At 48.4% G+C, this 21,098-nt stretch overlaps 1 protein-coding gene and 1 non-coding gene across 3 annotated transcripts; both read left to right on the forward strand.

Moving 5' to 3' along the window:
- Nucleotides 1-816: 816 nt before the first annotated feature.
- Nucleotides 817-18,509, forward strand: LOC113033754 (centriolin-like). Of its 2 annotated transcripts, XM_026187833.1 has the most exons (18): nt 819-1,210; nt 3,678-3,811; nt 3,908-3,996; nt 9,591-9,713; nt 9,788-9,943; nt 10,326-10,408; nt 11,905-12,133; nt 14,182-14,343; nt 14,566-14,733; nt 15,110-15,201; nt 15,788-15,917; nt 16,286-16,350; nt 16,430-16,570; nt 16,705-16,768; nt 16,952-17,119; nt 17,248-17,342; nt 17,416-17,531; nt 18,373-18,509. In XM_026187833.1, exons 2-18 carry the CDS (start codon nt 3,706-3,708, stop codon nt 18,438-18,440), a joined length of 2,055 nt encoding a protein of 684 aa, XP_026043618.1. In that variant the 5' UTR covers nt 819-1,210; nt 3,678-3,705; the 3' UTR covers nt 18,441-18,509. The 2 variants fall into 2 exon arrangements, with proteins under 2 accessions (XP_026043619.1, XP_026043618.1); XM_026187834.1 differs by lacking the exons at nt 17,248-17,342; nt 17,416-17,531; nt 18,373-18,509 and having other exon boundaries at nt 817-1,210; nt 16,916-17,019.
- trnas-gcu (transfer RNA serine (anticodon GCU)) lies at nt 11,175-11,256 on the forward strand. The gene has a single exon. It is a non-coding gene; the product is annotated as a tRNA-Ser (tRNA).
- Nucleotides 18,510-21,098: the final 2,589 nt, after the last annotated feature.

The raw sequence follows: 21,098 nt of genomic DNA on the forward strand, positions 1-21,098 counted from the left end.
AGATTCAGAACTCTCAGAAGCCAGTGAGTGAAGTCTGGCTGGTTTCCAGTGACGGTCACTCGTTTCACTCTGATGATGGACACAGAGGTGACTACCCCCCTAGTTCTTCTTTGAAACAGCCTGTCTGCAGGTGTCCTGCTCCTGTCTGCAGACCCAGGAGGGCTCAGACCTCATTTACATGGGGTTACCACGCCCCCTGCAGGAGGACAGCAGAGCACAGGTCAGCATGCAGCTGTCAGCTCAGACAGTGATGATGCATTACCCTAGCTGATCTCATGATATCAGTGATACGAGTAGAGCAGTCAGCTGGTGTCACGGCTCCAGCAGACCTCAGTGTGTTTGCTTCGGGATGCTGAGTGCTGTGTGTGGAGTAGAGCTCGAGCTGAATTCTGTTTCCCAGCACGCTCCTGCAGCCAGAGCTCCCCTGAGGCCTTCACCTCCTCCTGGGCCTCGTGCTCCTCAGGGTGAGCTCCATCTCCAGAGCTGCTGGTAGCCTTCATGTTTCTGCCAACATGTTGGTGTGTGTGGCTCAGAGCACAGGGGAGGTCTTTGGATAACGACAGAGACTCACCAGGAGTATTAGCACTGACCTGAGATCAAAACGTTAGCAGAAACCCTGCTCCTGAGCGTGCCCCTGTTATCATCATGAGTAGAGCACATGAGCAGAGGAGACCCTTCCCCTAAAGGAAGGGCCTCCTCCTGCAGGACTCTTCTGGGGAGGAGGAGCTCCTCTAACAGCCTGTGAGCAGCAGCAGCACTCAGATCTTTAACCCTCTCTGCTCCGTGAGCTCAGCAGTGACAGCCGCTGATATTTTTTTATTAAATGTTCTTTAAGGTGGAATTCAGTTTGAGTTTACTAACTTTATAAAGTTACACGGAGGTTTTATTCATGTGTTTATTTATGCATCTTGTACAGACTCAGAGCTGCAGGTCGCCGTCTCTTTAAAAAGCCCCTCCCCCTCAGGGGTTTCATCTCAGGGGTGGGGCTCACTGAGCTTTTCCTGGTCCCTGTTGGACAGAGGTGGACTGTGATTGGCTGGGAGGAAGATTTCCTGTGTTGATTCAAAGAGGAGGAGAGGAAGAGGAGTTTGTAACGGAGGAAACAGGAGCAGATATGGTTACTGTGAAGTGACAGAGACGAAGAGGAGAAGCAGGAGGAAGAGGAGGTCAGCAGCTCCCGTGGAGGACAGACCAGACTGATCAGAGAGCAGTAAGTACAACAACAACTCGTCCTTATACTCAGAACAGGGTATCTGTGATGTCCCATGATGCACTGCAGAGGAAACAAACCGGTGTTTCTGACTCACAGAAACATCTGTGGACAGAAGACAAAGATTTCACCACGTCTGAATCCTTCAGAGCTCCCAGACTTCCTTGGATCAGAGGCATGACTGATGTTACTGTCGTCACCACACAGCGTCCTGTGAAGCTTCCTATCTAAGTCTGAGCCCAGGACTACACCTGGTGCTCAGTTTCAGCAGGTTTTACTCTGAGCTTCATTCACCTCAATGCTTCTGAAGCAAACACAGATGTATTATGGGACACCTGCACTTCAGACGCTTTAACATGCAGAGGAATTGAGCTACCAACCTTCTCAATAGTAGACAGCCTGCTTTACCTCCACAGGAAACTCATACTTGGTATTAAATATGTGTGGAACAAACTGAAGACTGTCAGCTTCTTTTCTTCCCCCACATGAGGAAACTCTGAGGAGGGCGTGTCAGGCAGGACAGGGTGGGGAGGAGGAGGTGCGGGGTCGAAGCAGAGCTGCAGGGGAGTTAGCTCATCCTCCACAGGATGTCCTCCACAGAGCCGCGACAGCAGATCATATAAATATTATTGACCATTCGAGTTTGACTTTGTAAAACTAAAGCTAACGTGGATCCGTCTGTTTGATCAAACTTTATGTCCACGCTTCCTTTCTCTCTCTCTGGATAGCACAGAAGACTTGTTATTGACAGCTGTAGGTGATCATGTGGTCTCGGTTCTCCTAGACTGAACTTGGACACGGTGGATACAGTATTTTACTATCTCACTTGGAACACTGTGCAGTGGTCTAGGTCTTTCCTGGCAGCTTAGTCTCATGTGGGGCACCTCAGGGATCAATACTTGGACCTCTGCTTTTGTCCCTTGGCTTTGCTCTATCTTTAGAAGGCACAAAATTATTTTCCATTTATATACAGATGATGCAAAGGTTTATATGCACCTCAAAAAGAAAAATGACTATTCCAGGTGCAAAATAACTGTCTTGAGAAAGTGAAAGCTTGGTTGTCTCTTCATTATAAAACTTTTCACAAAAACAGAGGTTTGTTCTTTAGGGCCGGGTGTCACTGGTCGGTCCTTTCCTGTGGACCCTCTGGCACTGTACGGAAAGCTCGCTGTCACCAATTTGGGTTTTAGATGGACAGTGTTTAACCTCCTAAGACCCGAACTCTTCCACAGCATGCATTTTTAATTTCTCTTTGATATTTGGGCTGATTGGGATCTTTTTTTTTTTTTACCTAATTTTTGTTTCTAAGAAAAACGAGAGCCACATATGAGGATATTCGTTTAAAATTTCGATAGAACAGTAGCAGCATAATGTCCTCGTCAGTGGATATCAGGCCCTTGTAGAGCAAAATTGAGTATTTTGGTCTAAATGACCCAAAATGTGATGTCCACGGTGTGGACGCAGGTCCTAGGAGGTTAAGGTTTGACAGTCAGGTGAGAGGAGCAGCTTTTTTCAGCTCACCAAAATAAAACCCATGTTGTCAAAGGAGGTTTTTAGAACGGTACTCCATGCTTTTATTACAACTCGGCTGGATTATTGTAACTCGTTGTATTTTGATGTTAGTCCGTCATCCTTGTCACGTCTTCAGCTGGTATAAAATGCAGCCGCACGGCTTTTAACTGGTATGTGGAGAGGTGAGCATATTACTCCTGTTTTATCCTCAATACACTGGCTGTCTGTGCATTTTAGAGTTCATTTTAAAATTCTTTTAAAATTTGTTTTTAAACCCTTAAAAGTCTCCCCCACACCGCCTCTCTGAGCTGCTGCACCTGTACACCCCCTCTGAGTCTCTTAGATCAGCTGACCAGATGTTGTCGGACGTGCCGAGGACACATCGGAGGCTTTTGCAGTTGTGGCTCCCAAATTGTGGAATGCACTGACTACAGATTAGAAAGGCCTCCTCACTCCATGTTTTTAAATCTGGTCTGAAGACCCACCTGCACGCTTTGGCTTTTAACCCAGCACAGAAATGTTCATTTTATTTGGGTTTTATTGTTTTTCTGATGTCGGTGCTCTACAGTGTTAATGTTATTGTATTTTTATTTTTAGTGTTTATATTTTTTCTTATTCTATGTTCAGCACTTTGGTTAGTGATAGCTGTTTTTAAAGTGCTTTATAAATAAAGTCAGCTTGGCTAAAAGTTTTATTTTGAAGCAATTATTTTTTTAAGGTCAATATATTTGTCCTGGATCTTTTATTGTGAAAATTAGACATGGTCGTGATCAACAGTTTTTTATTTTGAAACTTTCACGTTTTAATACAGATTCAGTGATAATCAGAGTCAGGTGACATCACACACCTGTGTGTGTGTGTGTGTGTGTGTGTGTGTGTGTGTGTGTGTGTGTGTGTGTGTGTGTGTGTGTGGTGCAAATCAACATCCTGATTGGCTGCCATCTTTCCCTCTCAGGCCCATGTGACCACTGAGCTGTTGCAGGATGAGCAGGATGCAGAGTGAGCTTGAGGGTCGCCTTGACAACCTGCTGTCACGCATCGCCGCGGAGACACAGGAGATCAAAGAGCTGGAGCAGCAGCTGACCGACGGTGAGGAGAAATCAGACCAATGAGAGAGCGGCACTCTGACTGGAGCCCTCTGATTGGTATCCGGTTAATAAATGGACCCCGGATTCTCGTCCTCAGGTCAGATTCTGGCTAACGAGGCCCTGCAGAGGGAGCTGGAGGAGGTGATCTCTGGACTTCAGGAGTACCTGCGAGGACTCAGGGAGCAGGTACAAACACACCTGATGAGCCGGGGAAACGCCGTGATTATTGTCTATCGCTGGCATCATCCTAGTAATGATAATGTTTGTGTTCGGGACTTTGGAGCGAGAGAGCTCCAGTCCGTAGGTGGCGCTCTCCACCTTGTCCAGAATGGGCGGGGCTCTGTTTTTCCTTTGGAAGGTTTGATGGAAGGGCTCGAGTTGCTGATGCAGCGCCACTTGTAGATTTTTTTACAGGATTGTATTGTAGTGAAATATCTTGCTGTGAGCATCACTTCACAGCACCACAAGCCACTTTACGGTACTCCAAAAAGTTGATTCTGTTTATCTTGAAGTAGCGTTTTCAGTGGGAGAAATCACCTGGATGAGTGACGAAACGTTACTCCCACTGAAAACGCTACATCCAGATGAACAGAATCAACTTTTAGTTACCTGGATACTGAGGATGCATCAAGACATTTTAACCCACTTTAGCAAGGACTGCCTAATGCTTGTACGTCAGCATGAGCAAACAGCGGATGGCGGATTACAGGAACCACCTGAGATTCAGCCTCAGATGCCGACAGAACAGGATTACTCCTAAAAGTCTGCAAATGAGCTCTTCAGTTAAAGGCTTCCGGGCTACAAAAATCCTCCAGAAGGCACAGCATCAGCTGCTTAATGAACAGGCGAGGCAAACAAATTTTACCATCAACGTGCTAAAATCTCAAGAGGAGCGTATCTGACCGAGACTGACAATGCTTCTAGATGAGAATACTCTTAACTTCTTTGACTCTTTGACTTCACTGAGAAGGTTCGTCTAGCACAGCACAAGAAGTCTAAGACCAGGCAACAAAGGAAGTTTGACTTGTTGTACGTCGGAAACCACCGCAAAATACGGAGAGTGTCCTCAGCGGCCAGAAGAGAGAAGGATGCGACACCGAGGATGTGGACAAGTGGGTGAAGAATTTGTCTGACAGACAGCTCACCCAAACAGAGAAAATCATCCTTGCTAAAGGGCTGAATTTTGCTGTCACACCGAGACAAATCCCGCCAGTGGAACCGATCACAGCCACAGAAACAACAATTTGAAACAACAATATTGCAGAAATGGAAGCAGACCAACTACGGACGAAAGTTTCGGCCTGTCTCAGCAATGCAAAGCCCCCAGCATCCAACATCACCATGGAGGAGAGCAAGGCACTCACATCACTTAGTGATGACAACAACATTATCATCTTTCCGGCAGACAAGGGTCGGTGCACAGTATTGCTAAACCAGAAAGACTATCATGAGAAGATTTTGTCACTACTCAGGGATGAAAATACTTATGAACCCCTGAAACGAGACCCAGGAAGTAGCTACAGGAAGAGGGTGATAGACTGTCTGAAGCAGTTGGAACAAGACAAGGCTATCGACCAGACATCATACCACAGGCTACACCCAGGGGAAGCTACACCAAGCCAGTATGGTTTACCGAAGATACACAAACAGGGTGCACCTTTAAGACCGACTGTCTGCATGATCAACTAGGTCACCTATAACATCTCCAAGCTTCTGGCTTCGATCCTCAACCCGTTGGTAGGCAGCTCTGAACACCACATCCAGAACACCCTGGATTTCGTTGAGAAGGTGAGAGATGTCATCATGGAGGCAGATGAAACCATGGTCTCGTACGACATTACATCTCTCTTCACCATCCCAGTCACGGAAGCGTTGGAGATAGTTCGTAAGAGATTACAGGATGACCCCAACTTCAGCAACAGGACCACTCTCAGCATCGACCAAGTGTGTTTGAACTGTGTCTTCATTCCACCTGTTTCACATACAAGGGTCAGTACTACCCACATAGCACACAGGTCTGGCACAGATCTGGTGTCAAGCCGGCACTGCTGGCTGACTTCTGGCATTGTAAGTGGTATGTCATCCAGATATGGGCCAGGCCTGGCATAGATGGCACTGTTTATGTGATGGCATGCCACATCTGGCCTGTTTGTGGTTTGGTTTATGTGGCCCAGGCCCATAGAAAACAGGTCTAGCCTGGATCCGGCATCAAGCTGGCACTTCTGACTGACTGGTGTTATGGCAGGGTGTATGTCAACCAGATGTGGGCCAGGTCTGGCAATGATGGCACTATTTATGTTCCTGTTTTTCTATTTTAGTTAGAAGATCCAAATGCCATGTTGCAATACTATACTTCTATGGTAGCCAACATTTCAAATGCAGGTTTGACTGGTTTGTGAGTGTAAACTTTATCCAAAACCTAGTGACGGTTTACTCATGTTTACCACTGAGTGGCTTTTGCTCTGGAGGTACAGCAAGTCACCTACTGATCGGAAGATTAGTGGTTCAATCCCTGGCTCTTCCAGTGAAGAGTGTGAATGTGTATGAATGTAATTAGGAAGCATTCAGTTTAGAGAAAGTGTGTAAATGTGGCATGTTGTATAGAGCACTTTGAGTAATCTGGGAGAGTAGAAAAGTGCATATAATAATCAGTCCATTCAGTTTCTGAACAGAGTTTCGTCATGTTACTTTTGCACTATTATGTTCGGGCACATGTTGTTATTACATGGCTTGATTAAGGTACACATTAGGCTGACATCTGGGGCCAGAGCTGAAACTGTTCTGGGCCAGCACAGGGCCAGCAGTGTGTCTGCAACTGGCCTGTGGCTGCAAACAACTTACACATCTGGTTTTCCAGAGGTGACCCACACATGGGCCAGCACGAGGCCAGTTGCAGACACACTGGTGGTCCTGTGCTGGCCCATGTGTGGGCCACCTCTGGCAAACCTGATCTGGGCCACCAAAGGGCTGTCATTCTTTGCGGTATGTGGGCCATGTGTAAGCACATTGTGTGGGCCAGATCCGGGCTATACCAATTTTGCTATGTGGGTACAGACAGAAACATGGGTGTGCCATGGGTTCCCCAGTATCACCCATTGTGGCCAATTTGTGCATGGAAGAAGTGGAAGATCTTAATGACCTTGTAGTACCATAACCTTGTAGTACCATATCACCCTATTAGAGCACTTTGCTCTCGCACTGCAGGGTTACTTGTTGTTCCTAGAGTATTTAAAAGTAGAATGGGAGACAGAGCCTTCAGTTTTCAGGCCCCTTTTTGGTGGAACCAGCTTCCAGTTTGGATTCAGGAGACAGACACTATCTCTACTTTCAAGATCAGGCTTCAAACTTTCCTTTTTGCTAAAGCATATAGTTAGGGCTGGACCAGGTGACCCTGAATCCTCCCTTAGTTATGCTGCAATAGACGTAGGCTGCCGGGGATTCCCATGATGCATTGAGCTTTTCCTTTCCAGTCACCTTTCTCATTCACTATGTGTTAACAGACCTCTCTGCACTGAATCATATCTGTTATTAACCTCTGTCTCTCTTCCACAGCATGTCTTTATCCTGTCTTCCTTCTCTCACCCCAACCAATCACAGCAGATGGCCCCGCCCCTCCCTGAGCCTGGTTTCTTCCTGTTAAAAGGGAGTTTTTCCTTCCGACTGTCGCCAAAGTGCTTGCTTATAGCGGGTCATATGATTGTTGGGTTTTTCTCTGTATCTATTATTTTAGGGTCTACTGTACAATATAAAGCGCCTTGAGGCGACTGTTGTTGTGATTTGGCGCTGCATAAATAAAATTGAATTGAATTGAAAACAGGGCTTTACTATCCTACCCTGGAACACCACCAATTCATTGGTTCAGGTATGTGGATGACACCTGGGTGAAAATCAAATCTCAGGACGCACCACATTTCACAGATGACATTAACTCGGTGGACCGACACATCAAATTCACCAGGGAGGATATGAAAAGTAGCAGGTTAGCCTTCTTAGACTGTGAGATTTCCATCAGTAATGGGGGACATCTAAAAGCTGACATGTAAACCTACACATACAGATCAGTATTTAAGGTTTGACTCTCATCATCCACCGGAGCACAAACTGGGTGTCATCAGAACGCTACAACACTGAGCGAACACCATCCCCACTGACACAGCAGCCAGGGAGGCAGAAGAACATCAAGAAGGCCCTGAGTAAGTGTGGTTATCCCAGCTGGACTTTTGTCAAAGCTGGAAAGGCTCCTAAAGAAAGCTCCAGTAGATCCAGGAGAGAAGGACAACCGCTGTCCAGCCGAAAACCTGTAGTGATCCCGTACATGTCAGGAGTATCGGAGCAACTGAGATGCATTTTTTCTAAACACCGGGTCTCTGTGGCTTTTAAACCCCAAAACACGCTGCGCCAAAAATGGGTCCAGGATCGGGTCCCCGACACAAACAGAGTAACATAGTGTACGCTGTTAAGTGCAGGAGGATTGGCAGGATTTATACATCGGGGAAACCAAACAACCTCTGGCTACAACACAGAAGAGCCGCCTCGTCAGGCCAGGACTCTGCAGTCTATTTACACCTACAGGCCAGTGGACACTCTTTCAATGATGAGGATGTTCACATCCTGGACAGGGAGGAACGCTGGTTTGAGGGCGGAGTCTTTCCCTTTCATTTATGTGAAAGGCCCCCTCCTCTGAATCGAGGAGGGAGCCTAAGGGTACATCTGTCACCATCTTACAATGCTGTGATTGCAGCCATTCCCCAACTGTCTGTGAAAGGTACTCATGGCCATTGATCAGTGGTTGCTGATCAATGGTCATGAGAATTTGCATAATCATGATGAATGAACTGACCTCCCAGCCCATTGTTCCTTCAGTGGGTTTCAGTCATTATGCAAATGTCCTGTTTATAAGATTGAAAACTGCAGTCAGCTGAGACAGAAAAAGTCACCTGGATGATGACAAAACGTTTCTCCCACAAAACGCTACGTCCAGATGAACAGAATCAACTTTTGGATTTTATTTACTTACCTGGATGATTGAGAATGCATCAAAACACTTTACGGTACCTTCCACTTTGATTTGGGGTGTGAGGCGAGCAGCTGCCCCCTGGTAGCATCACCTGCAGCCATCACAACCTCCTGATGTCTGTCTGATGAGCGCCATCGAAGGATGGCATCCTGTCCTAACCGACCAATCAGCACACATTGGCAGAACGCTAATACAAAATGGTCCACTGCGTCCGTTCACAGAGGACAGTGTCAGAGCCCCCTGCTGTGCCGCCGATCCATATGCTTACTTAATGGTCGATGGCCCAGCTGCACCCACAGCACGCCCTCTGCTGGCTTATTCACCCAAGAGCTGCGATGAATAAAAGCATGCTCACGAGGAAGCGAGGCTGACGCCGTCACGTGGCTCACTGGTTTCTGAAGCCCTCAGGTTAACGTTTCCTCCAGTGCCATCTTGGTTGCAAACTAGCAGATGTGATGTGGAGGGGCGGATCTGACTAAAAAGACGAGTAACTAGAAGTCATTAGCCAATCAGCATGCAGATTGAAGTCACATGATCAAAATGTAAAGATTGAATTTGACTTTGTATCAAACTGTTGGCAGAGGTCAGAGTTCAGAAGGCTGGTTTCTCATACTTCTATAGAACAGGAAGTGTCGCCATCTGGTGGCCATCAGAGATAACGCAGGTTTTCCACCCTGGCTTCATTTTTACCTCCTGCGGTCATGAACATGTGCAGTCTAACTACTGATGAATCTGGTAAATGAAGAGTGTGTGTGTGTTTCAGGCTCATTGCTCTCAGCAGCAGGTACACACTCTGCAGGCTGAAAATCTGAGTCTGCAGCTCCACCTGGAGGAAGCTCAGAGGCACTGCACACAGCTGGAGGACTTGGCCAGGTCTCACACACAGGTGAGTGTGTTGTTTTGCAGGTGTCACTGTTTAACACGCCCACCTGACTGCCTGAGGGTCTGTCTGTGTTTCAGAGCATGTCTGTCCAGCAGGGGGAGCTGTTTGCACTCAGGATGGAGGTGCAGGCTCTCAGGGAGAGACAAGTGCAAAGCAACAGACACCAGGCACAGCTGGAGGTGGAGCTTCAGCAACTGAGGGAGGAGCTAAACCAGAAGGTGCCGCTGGGACAGGTACGTGAATGTCTGCAGGTCACTCAGAGCAGAGCAGCAGGATTTCAGCCTAAACAGCCTCTGAGTCATGTGACCTGTGATCACGTCTTCATTAAATCAGCCCAGAGCTCAGGTGTGTTTCATACATGCTTTTACAGACAGGTGAGCCTGCACGCTTCATCAGGTAACCTCCCCAACAAGACCACAACATCAGCCTGAGTCTGACAATTGAACACAAACAAGCATACACTCACACACACACTCACACACACACAGTCTTGTCTTGTCTCCAGTCCTGCTCTGATGTAACTGGACGTGGGCTCGTATTGATCAGATATTGGTAATACTGATGATGCCCACACATCAGACACAGAGGTGAAGCAGGGCTCTCGTCTGTCTGCAGGAAGACGTCCACAGACTTCCGGCTCAGCTCTCAGGTCCAGCGGAGGAGCGGCAGGAAGATGAATCCCGGTCTGAGGCGAGCAGGTCGGTGTTTCTTCCTGCTTTGTCACCGTGGTCATGTGACCTGCTCACACCGCAGTGAGCTAACAGCATCATCCATGCCTCGCTGTGAGGACCGCTGCGACCTATTTCTACACAACGTTGTTTTCATCAGCATCAGCTTTACGAATACATTTGTACCTCAAAAAGTTTGATTACAATGGCTTTGTGGGGCTGCAGTCTGAGACTAGAGATGTGGACCCAAAACGATGCATCCCTGTGCTTGCTACAAACAGCCCGGCTTCAGGCAAGCTCGAGGCCCAGGCAGGATCCAGGCCTTGAGGCTGAAACCCGAAGTTGAGCAGAACAAAGAAGTGGACACAACCCCAGGAGCGCAGAAAGGCAAGAATTGGGGGAGATAAAGAAGAGAAGATGGAGGATGACGAGGTGTTGAAAGACTGTCAGCAGGCTGCAGACACACTGATGTCTTTATGCTGAACTCCTTAAAACTTAACCAAGTCGACGAGAATGGGATTTGAATCGACGACGATGGGCTTAGCAGTCCATCGCCTTAACCACTTGGCCACATCGTCCCTGCACAAGCGTGTCTCTGTGGAGGACACAGCATGACTTCATGAAGACATAATGAGTCCATCTGCTGGATTGACCTCTCCAGCTGATCCTCGAGCATCAAACACGATGTCTGCAGTTCAGATTTGGACGTCAGCCTCACGTCACGTGTCTCAGACAGCGCTCTGAGCTGTTTCATACTCACAGTACGCTGAGCATGTGCGCGATCAGGCTTCACACAGACGAGGTGGCCGAGTGGTTAAGGCGATGGACTGCTAATCCATTGTGCTCTGCACGCGTGGGTTCGAATCCCATCCTCGTCGGCTTGAGTGAGTTTTATGGAGTTCAGCATGGAGACATCAGCGTGTCTGCATCCTGCTGAGGAAAACAACGTTGTGTAGAAATAAGTCATAAAGAAAGGATGTCGGAGAAGGAAATAAAAAATTAAATCAAGTCAGAAATATAAAAATAAACTCTGGAATAAAAACAACAATAGAGTCTTCAGTCCTGATTTTTGTGTCTTTTGATCATCGCAGTGAGGCGTGGATGATGCTGTCAGCTCACTGCGACATGAGAGTGAGCGGGTCACATGACCACGGTGAGACAGGAGGAAGAAAGGGGCGTGGTTAACAGCAACTCATTCAACTTTGGGGGATTTTTCTTACCTGGATGATCGACGATGCATCCAGAAATAGTAATAAATCATAAATAATTCTCTAATGACATTTAAGAAGCCACGTAGTTAACTATAAAGTGAATAAATGATGTCTAAATAAAACTACAAAAAGAGTTCATATAAATACAAACTTCCATGTGTTGTGATTGTGAAATAAAAGCTGGAATAAATCTAAAGATGTGAGCGTGTTTTCATTCTCAGCTCACAGTTCTGATCCAAATCCAGCCCACCTCGGCTGTTCGTGTGCTTTTTATATGAATTCCTCTAGCTGACCTCTGACTTCTCGTCCCGTCAGGCCGAACCTCACACTGCCCAGATGCTGGCATCAGTGCTCTGGGACCATCCAGCAGACCAGGACCACCATGGCTCACAAGCACAGCCAGGAACACATGAGCAGACCGCAGGCCCGGCTGGAAGCCCGGCTGGAAGCCCGGCTGGACCGGGACCAGGTGGAGCCCTTTGAGGAGCCAGAGGAGGAGGTGCAGAGGAGTCAGAGCAGGCACAGACTCCTGCAGAACAGTCTGGTGGGTATCACAAAAACAGCTCCTTCCAACATCAAGACATCAGCTGACGACTCTCACGTTTATTGTTTTGGCGGGGGGGGGGGGGGGGGGCATGGATGTTTGTATCTGTGTGTGCCTGTATGTCTGTGTCTATATGTCAGGTTGGGTGTCAGGCGCCACCTCTCTGGGGACATCTCAGGCCCTCCAAGGTTTGGAGGCCTATCTCCCCCCACCACCACTTCCCCTGCCAGTGGCGGACTCCCTCAGACATCGGTGCGTTGGTGGTTCTTTGTATCTGGGGATGGGCGTCACACACCGGCTCACTCCTTGGCGGCCGCTTATCGGGGCCTGGAGTCTGGGGCTCGGTCACTCAGGCACGGCTGGCTGCCGGCGGAGCTCACGGGCGCGTCACTGCAACTCCCCCTGGCTTCTGCTCCGCGGCTGCTGAGTGAGCCCTCATCTGGGACTCTCCTCAGCTCTTTCTGGGACAGTGGCGCAGCTGCCCCTCTGTTGGTCTTCCTTGGTCTCTTGTGTTCTGGGGGCCTCTGGATGTCTGGAGTTTTGATCTCCTCCATACCTGCTTCATGCCCTGGAGGACGGGGCTGTGGCCCCCCCACACTCCCTAGCAGATCATTACATGAAGGAACCTTTTAAAAACAAGCGCGTCCATGCTCACAGGTGTACACACGGGTGATCACACCCACAAACTACACCCTTTCTGGCTCCTACCTCAAAGCACACTGTGTTCTGTTGATCTTATGTGCTGCACAATAATGTTTAACATTTAGTATTTACTGTCATATTCCCATATATCATTGTGATGTTGTTTATTCTATTACTCTTGTTCTCTTCTGCTTGTTTTCTTTTTTCTTTCTCAACGGGTGATCCAGGTGATCCATATTTGTATCTTTTGGCTGTTTGTTTTGTTGTTTTTTGTTTTTTGCCCTTTATCCCCGTCCCTCTTCTCCGCTGTTTTACTTTCTCCCCAGTCATGTCTGTCCCGTGTGTAGCAAGTGAAAATAAAAGAAAATAAACAATAAAAGTAAAGGTGAATCAAATAGACCATTACGGCAAGGCTGGGATGGTCCATTTGGTAAAGAGCACAATGGATTAGCAGTCAATCGCCTTAACCTCTCGGCCACCTGGTACAGGGACTCTGGCTTCACCTCATGCTGAGTCTGAGCTCTGATGGCAGTGTGCTCGATGCCCGCCTGCTCCGGCAGACTGGAGATATCCTGTCCAGCTGCAGAGCTTTCCTCAAGGAGCCGTTGGAGTCTCAGAGGGCAGTCGGGTTCAGCAGCACCGTGAGTCGAATGTGTGCAGCTGTTTACTGCCCATCCAAACCTGCCGTGTCCTCCAAACCCGAGAGTCTCGAGTCCACGACACTGCAGAGCTGCAAGAGTGCGAGTTTCCTGTGATCTTCTGCAGCTGCAGCACAAACTTCATCACTGTTTCAACAACAAGGCTGCAGCGTGAAATATAAGACATGTAGAGTCCATCTATCACCCACCGGCTCGCTCATGCTGAGAGAGAGCACTGCAACATCTGCGCTAACAGCCCGCAGGCTCAGCACTCGGTCAGCAGCCCATCTCAGCCCGCCTTGCGGCATGGAGGAGGTGGCTGAGAGCTGAAGCCAATGAACCGCCAGTCCTTTGTGCTCTGCACACGTGGGTTTGACTCCCATCCTTGTCAGGGTGGTTCAGAGTTACGAGCTTCAGGATGTCCTGACTCCCGAGTGATGCTGGCTTTGTTAGAGCAGACAACAGTTAGCTTGCAGTTGTCTGATCTGTTTCCTCCTTGAACATCTTGACGCAGAGTTTTTATTTATGGCGTCCTTCGTCATAACCAGGTTATTTTTTTCATTTCTGCAGATGATGAAAGACTTTTATTTTGAAATCCACCTTTGTCTGTAAATGAGTTTCCACTCGGTCTGTTTGAGGTCATCATCAGGATGATCTTTGGATGAGCTTTATTTAAACTGCTGCAGGTGAACAAACACATGACCCTAAAACAAAATTGCGTCAGACGATCTCTAATCTCATTCTGACACTTCCTGTTCTGTGCCCCAGCTGCGCTCACAGAGCGACGCCCACCAGAGGAGCCTCGGCCACCTGAACAGGAAGTTACGGCAGCTCAGCAGGTCCACGCACAACATCGACCAGCTGACTGTGGAACAGCTGAAATTCACCATCGAACTGCTGAGAGCGCTGAACCAGCTGCTGCACACACAGGTGCGCGCACACATACACACACACTTTTATATGTGATGCAACTAACAAACCTCCAGGGGGTGCTGTTTTTACACGACAGTCCGGCTGTCGTCAGGTTTTCTCACCTTCTGTTTGGTTTTGTTTCATCTTTTGAGGTTTTTACGCCGTTTTTAGACTCTGAGATTTTCCGTGAATACCTTTAATCGCTTAGAAGGAGGCCTGCTGTGTTTGACTTCCTCTCAGGAATCTGTGGACGGAGACGCTCACTGGGACCAAGACCTGCGATCCCCCAAGGCCGAGCCATCTGAGGCTCGCAGGCTAAAGCTGGACCGGGTGAGAAGCAGGACTGGAACCAGGACTGGGACCGGTGCTGAGGATGGGGGACGGTGGTTTGTGCATGCTGCACTCAGTGTGAGTCTTCCTACACAGTGCTACTCATCACATCACAGATCACTGTGAACTAAACAAAGAGCTCTGCGGGGAAGACGACAGTAAAGACGTGTGAGGTGGTGATAGGCGTGCAGTGTAGACCGCTTCCTGTCTGATTCGCTGTCAGTGCTGAAACGTTTGAGCTGGTGTGCAATCAGAAGGTTACATATGGGTGACAGCTTGTGCTGAAGTGCACTGTCGCCCTCTTTAGGTTGGAGGGTGTAAATGAATCCACAGAATCGCTTCAGTCTGATGACGTGTTTGAAATCATCAAAATAAATTTAAATGTAGCTCAGCTGCTTCAAACCTCACGCCTGTCTGATACTGAACTGATAACAGTGTGTGTGTGCGTCTGCAGGGAGGCAGGTGTGTGTGTGACCACAGTGAAGCAGAGAAGAAGAGGCTACAACTGGAAACCAGAGAGCTGCGACACACACTGAGACAGCACAGGTAACACACACAGACATGGATACACACTGCCCTGGGATCAGGGTTTAGGATCAACGCTGAGAGGAGCTGAAGCCCCGACAGCAGAAAGGACGATCCAGCAGATGGACTCATTATGTCTACATGAAGTCCTGCTGTGTCCTCCACAGGGACACGCTCATGCAGGGACGAGGTGGCCGAGTGGTTAAGGCGATGGCCTGCTAATCGTGGGTTTGAATCTTATCCTCATCGGCTTGGTGGAGTTTTAAAAAGTTCCAAGTGTTGGGCTCAGAAATGAATCCTGGACCTCAGGAAGATGTCAGTGATGAAACAGTTAAAGATGTGAACATCAAAATTATTAACGAATAAATACAGAGAAATCAGGATGTTCACCTCTGCTGAGGTTTCTGATTTTTACAGGCTGTTACCAAAACTCATTCAGGTTATTTGATGTGCATGTGTGTGTGCGTGTGCGTGCGTGTGTGTGTGCGTGTGTGTGTGCGTGTGTGCGTGTGTGTGTGCGTGTGTGTGCGTGTGTGTGTGCCTGTGTGCGTGTGCGTGTGTGTGTGTGTGTGTGTGTGCGTGTGCGTGTGCCTGTGTGCGTGTGCAGGAGTGTCATGAAGCTGTGTGATGAGGTGGAGTGTGTGGAGAAAACTCTGCTGAAGAGACGAGCGGAGCTGCGAGAGGCCGACAGGAAACTGCTGGAGGCTCAGAGCTGCATACACACCAGCAGAGTCCAGGTATACACACACACACACACACACACACACGGTGGTGTGTTATACTCTGGTGAACCCACAATATTACAGAAAAGCTCAACAATCACACGATTCTCTGTGAGCAGCACTTGGTGACTGTGGGGAGGACGAACTCCTTTTAACAGGAGGAAACGTCCAGCAGATCCAGGCTCAGCGTCTCGTCACCCTGAGACTGAATCTTTTTACATCAGTTTTATTGACAAAACTATTCATTAATAATTTTATGGTCAATCACCAAAACGACTAAAAAGAGAGAAAAACACGAGCTTGGATCAGTTTCTTTAATAACTGATGACGCGCTCGCCGCTCTAACCTCGACCCTTCCCGCTCCGTCCTTGTGTGTCCTCCAGGCCAGCGAAGCTCAGCGAGACGCCGCTGTGCTGCGGCTCAGAGGGGAGGGCAAACAGCGTGCCAGGTAAAGTGTCCTGGCTCCAACCATGACCTCAAAGATCAGGGTGGATATTTTAATCATCGCCACCATCTTCATCACACAGGGAGTTGCAGGAAGAGGTGGAGCAGCTGAGGAGGATGAGGAAGGAGGAAGGGCAGATGCTCAGGCAGGTGGAGGAGGAGCTGAGGAGCAGAGAGGAGGAGCTCCAACAGCTCGACAGGGAAATACAAACAGCCAGAGACACGTAAGGAGGCTTTTACTGTGAAGGAGACAGGAAGTTTTTACTGTGAAGAGGTGGCTGTTGTATTTTGTCAGGTTTCTCCATATAAACTTCAGCTGTGTGTGTGTGTGTGTGTGTGTGTGTGTGTGTGTGTGCAGACTCGCTGACCTGCTGTCTGACTGTGTGGAGGCTCAGGGGCATCTGGACTCTCTCAGCACTCAGGTGAGGTCACACCTGTACCTGTCCCAGAGTTTGGACCCCGTCCTGATGGAGATGGGCCGGCGCGGCTGACGGAGGATCCCGGGTTATAACAGAAAAACAGTCGCTCTGCTTTATTTTGAATATTTGTGCCTTTTGTTTTGAGATCAGGAAGTGAGTGACCATGTGACTCTTTAAACCAATCAGCTGAAGAGGGACGAGGTGGAGGGAGCGAGGGATGAGCTGCACGAGCTGGAGGGCATGGTGGACAGGAAGAGGGAGGAGCTTGCCGAGCTGACGCAGAAAGTGGAGTCCCGCAGGAGAGAGGCCGAGTCGTGTCTCCAAGAGAAAAGCCGGCAGCAAACAGAGCTGCAGGTCAGGGAGCACCATAGTGTGCTGATGTGTGAGGAGGAAGAGGAGCTGATGCCTCACTCTGAGTCAGCTGACCCTGAACAGGTCAGACGATGGGTGGATGCTCATGATGGTCTATGGTTTATGTACAGGAGGTGCAGGAGGAGCTAAGCAGGAGGAGGGAAGAGAGGAGGAGCCTGCAAGAGCAATGTAAACACCTGGAGGCCAGGCGGAAGCACGCTGACAGGTACTCTGAGTGCTCGGAGACATGTGATTGGTAGAAACACGTTAAACCGTGTGTGTGTGTGTGTGTGTGCCAGGTGTCTGTCGGCGGTGCAGGTGGAGCTCGCTAAACAGAAGGAGAAACACAGCCACAACCAACTCCTTCAACAGGAAGTGATGAGAGAAAAAACAGCCAATCAGCACCACCTAAACAGTATGAGCTCATCCTGTCAACCTATCTCTAATGATCGGCTATGTACCACAGGCCTTCAAGCTGGCTGTAGTTAAACCTTTACTCAAAAAGCATCTCTAGACCCAGCAGTCTTAGCTAATTATAGGCCAATCTCCAACCTTCCTTTATATCAAACATCCTTGAAAGAGTAGTTGTCAAACAGCTAACAGATCATCTGCAGAGGTTTATTTGAAGAGTTTCAGTCATGTTTCAGAGCTCATCACAGCACAGAAACAGCTTTAGTGAAGGTTACAAATGATCTTCTTATGGCCTCTGACAGTGGACTCATCTCTGTGCTTGTCCTGCTAGACCTCAGTGCAGCGTTCGATACTGTCGACCATAATATCCTATTAGAGCGATTAGAACATGCTGTAGGTATTACAGGTACTGCGCTGCAGTGGTTTGTATCATATCTATCTAAGAGACTCCAGTTTGTGCATGTAAATGGAGAGTCCTCTTCACACACTGAGGTTAATTATGGAGTTCCACAGGGTTCAGTGCTAGGACCAATTCTGTTTACATTATACATGCTTCCCTTAGGCAGCATCATTAGAAGACATAGCATACATTTACACTGCTATGCAGATGACACCCAGCTCTATCTGTCCATGAAGCCAGATAACACACACCAATGAGTTAAACTGCAGGAATGTCTTAAAGACATAAAGACCTGGATGGCCGCTAACTTTCTGCTTCTTAATTCAGATCAAACTTTGCAGATGGCTGCCGTCGCTCGCTGTCCTCCTCAACTCTGCGTTTTTCTTATGCTAGTTATGTTATTTCTTAGTTTATTTTCAACCTGTGATGCTTTTATCACCTACAGCAGACAAACTCTCCTGGACATTCGACAAAACTCGCAATCCGGACCTTCACAAACCAACTTTTTTGTGAATGGTGGTGACTCACCTTGGCTACCTGGGAAGAAGAAACACTGGAGAAAAAGGGGAAAAAGAGCCGGGATTCTGGTCAGGCTGAGGAAAAGACAACATTGCACCCTGCTTCCCAGCATTCTTCTAGCTAAGGTCCAGTCCTTGGAAAACAAACTGGATGAACTAAGGGCCAGGATAACTTTCCAAAGGGACAGTAAGAACTGCAACGTCTGAGGAGCTCTCCATTCACCACCAGGACAGAACAAAGGACTCGGGTAAATGTAGGGGAGGTGGTGTGTGCGTAATGACCAACAAACGTTGGTGCACTGATGTACAGATAGTTTCGTCGCGGTGCTCTCCTGATTTTGAACACCTTATGATCAGATGCAGACCCTTTTATCTGCCCAGGGAGTTTACAGCAGTATTCTGTACCGCTGTTTACATTCCCCCCCCACGCTGAAACCACACGGGCACTGGACGAACTGTTTGATATTATCGACCGGCAGGAAACGTTACACCCGGAGGCTGCTTTTATCGTGGCTGGTGACTTTAATAAAGCCAACATGAAGAAAGTTCGGCTGAAGTTTTACCAGCACGTAAACTTTCCAACGTGTGGTGATAACATCTTAGACCACGTTTACGCTCCATACGCACATGCCTGCAAAGCCCGCCCCCGACCGGCCTTCGGCAAATCAGATCACTCCTCAGTTCTGCTGTTGCCAGCCTATAGGCAGAAGCTGAAAAGCGACCAGCCCATGACGCGTAACGGACTTTATTCATAAATGCATCAATGACGCCGTACCGCGGGCTGTTGTACAAACTTACCCCAACCAAAAGCCGTGGGTTAACGGAGAGGTCCTTGCAGCGCTCAGAGGACTGCAGGCTTTAAATCCGGAGACCCAGGTGAATACAAAACATCCCGGTATGCACTCAGGAAAGAAATAAAGACGGCCAAGGGACAGTACAAAGGAAAGGTGGAACTCTGCTACGGCTACTCCAACACCAGGAGCATGTGGAGCGGTCTGAAGACCATCACAGACTACAAGGGAAACAGCGGCAGAGTGAGGAATGCAACGGCTTCTCCACCTGATGATCTCAACACCTTCTATGCACGCTTTGATGAACATATATCTCAGGAGTTTTTGCTGGAAGAGGAGAGCTGCCCTCTTCAGATATCTCAGGCAGTCGTGTGTAAATACTTCAGGAAAGTAAACACTCAGAAAGCTCCTGGACCAGACAACACTCCAGGTCATGTTTTCAAAGCCCACGAGCTGGCAGATGTCTTCACAGACATTTTTATCCTTTCCCTGCTCCAGTCTACTGTCCCAAATGTTTTAAGAGGACCACCATCATCCCTGTCCCTAAGAAAACTAATGTGAGCTGCCTAAATGACTGTCGCCCAGTAGCACTCACCTCCATTGCCATGAAGTGCTTTGAGCGCATAGTCAAAGCTCACATTACATCTTTAATCCCTGCTTCACTTGATGCGCTCCAGTTTGCCTACAGGCCCAACAGATCTACAGATGATGCAATAGCAGTAGCACTTCACGCTGCCCTCTCTCACCTGGACCAGAAAAACACATATGTGCGGATGCTGTTCATAGACTATAGCTCCGCCTTCAACACCATCATACCACCCAGACTCGTTGTGAAACTCCGTGACCTGAACTTTAGCTCCTCCCTGTGCAGCTGGATCCTGGACTTCCTGACAGACATCACCTCATCCACACTCACACTCAGCACAGGTGCCCCCCAGGGATGTGTGCTCAGCCCCCTGCTTACACCCTGTTCACCCACGACTGTACAGCAACACACAGCTCCAACACCATCATCAAATTTGCAGACGACACCACCATCATCGGCTGCATTTCTGATGGAGATGAGACGGCATACAGGGCAGAGGTGAGAGCCCTGACATCACGGTGCCGCGACAACAACCTGCTGCTTAACGTCAGCAAAACCAAGGAGCTCTGTGTGGATTACAGGAGACTGCAGAGAGGAGGCCACACCCCCATCCACATCGAAGGAGCAGAGGTGGAGAGAGTCAGCTGCTTCAGATTCCTAGGCATCAACATCAGCGAGGATCTGAGCTGGTCACACCATGTTGGTGTGATCACAAAAGCAGCAAGATAGCGGCTCTTCTTCCTGCAGTGCCTGAGAAGATTCGGCATGAACCCCAGAATACTTACAAACTTCTATCGATGCCCCATTGAAAGTATTCTGACTGGCTGCATCACCACCTGGTACAGCAGCTGTAATGCTCTGGACTGCAAAGCTCTGCAGAGGGTGGTGAGATCAGCGCATCACCAGGACTGAACTGGCAGCCATGCAGGATCTCTGCAGACAGCGCTGCATGAGGAAGACACAGCGGATCCTCTCTGATCCCAGCCACAGACTTTTCACACTCCTGCTGTCCGGCAGGCGGTTCAGGAGCATCCAGACCCACACTACCAGACACGGACAGTTTTTACCCACAAGCCATCAGACCTTTGAACTGCTGACATCCCATACACACCACTACACACTGTACACTGTCACTTCAACAAATGCTACTTAAATGCTCATCGCACAACTTTGTACAACCTGAGATACTCTTGCACAAACTTGTAAATACCAACTAAATTCTCTAATATTTAATACTTTTTAATACGTCTTCTTTTTATTGTTATTATTATTATTT

The sequence above is a fragment of the Astatotilapia calliptera genome, chromosome 12 (assembly GCF_900246225.1).
Source record: "Astatotilapia calliptera chromosome 12, fAstCal1.2, whole genome shotgun sequence".
Taxonomy (NCBI): Eukaryota; Metazoa; Chordata; class Actinopteri; order Cichliformes; family Cichlidae; genus Astatotilapia; species Astatotilapia calliptera.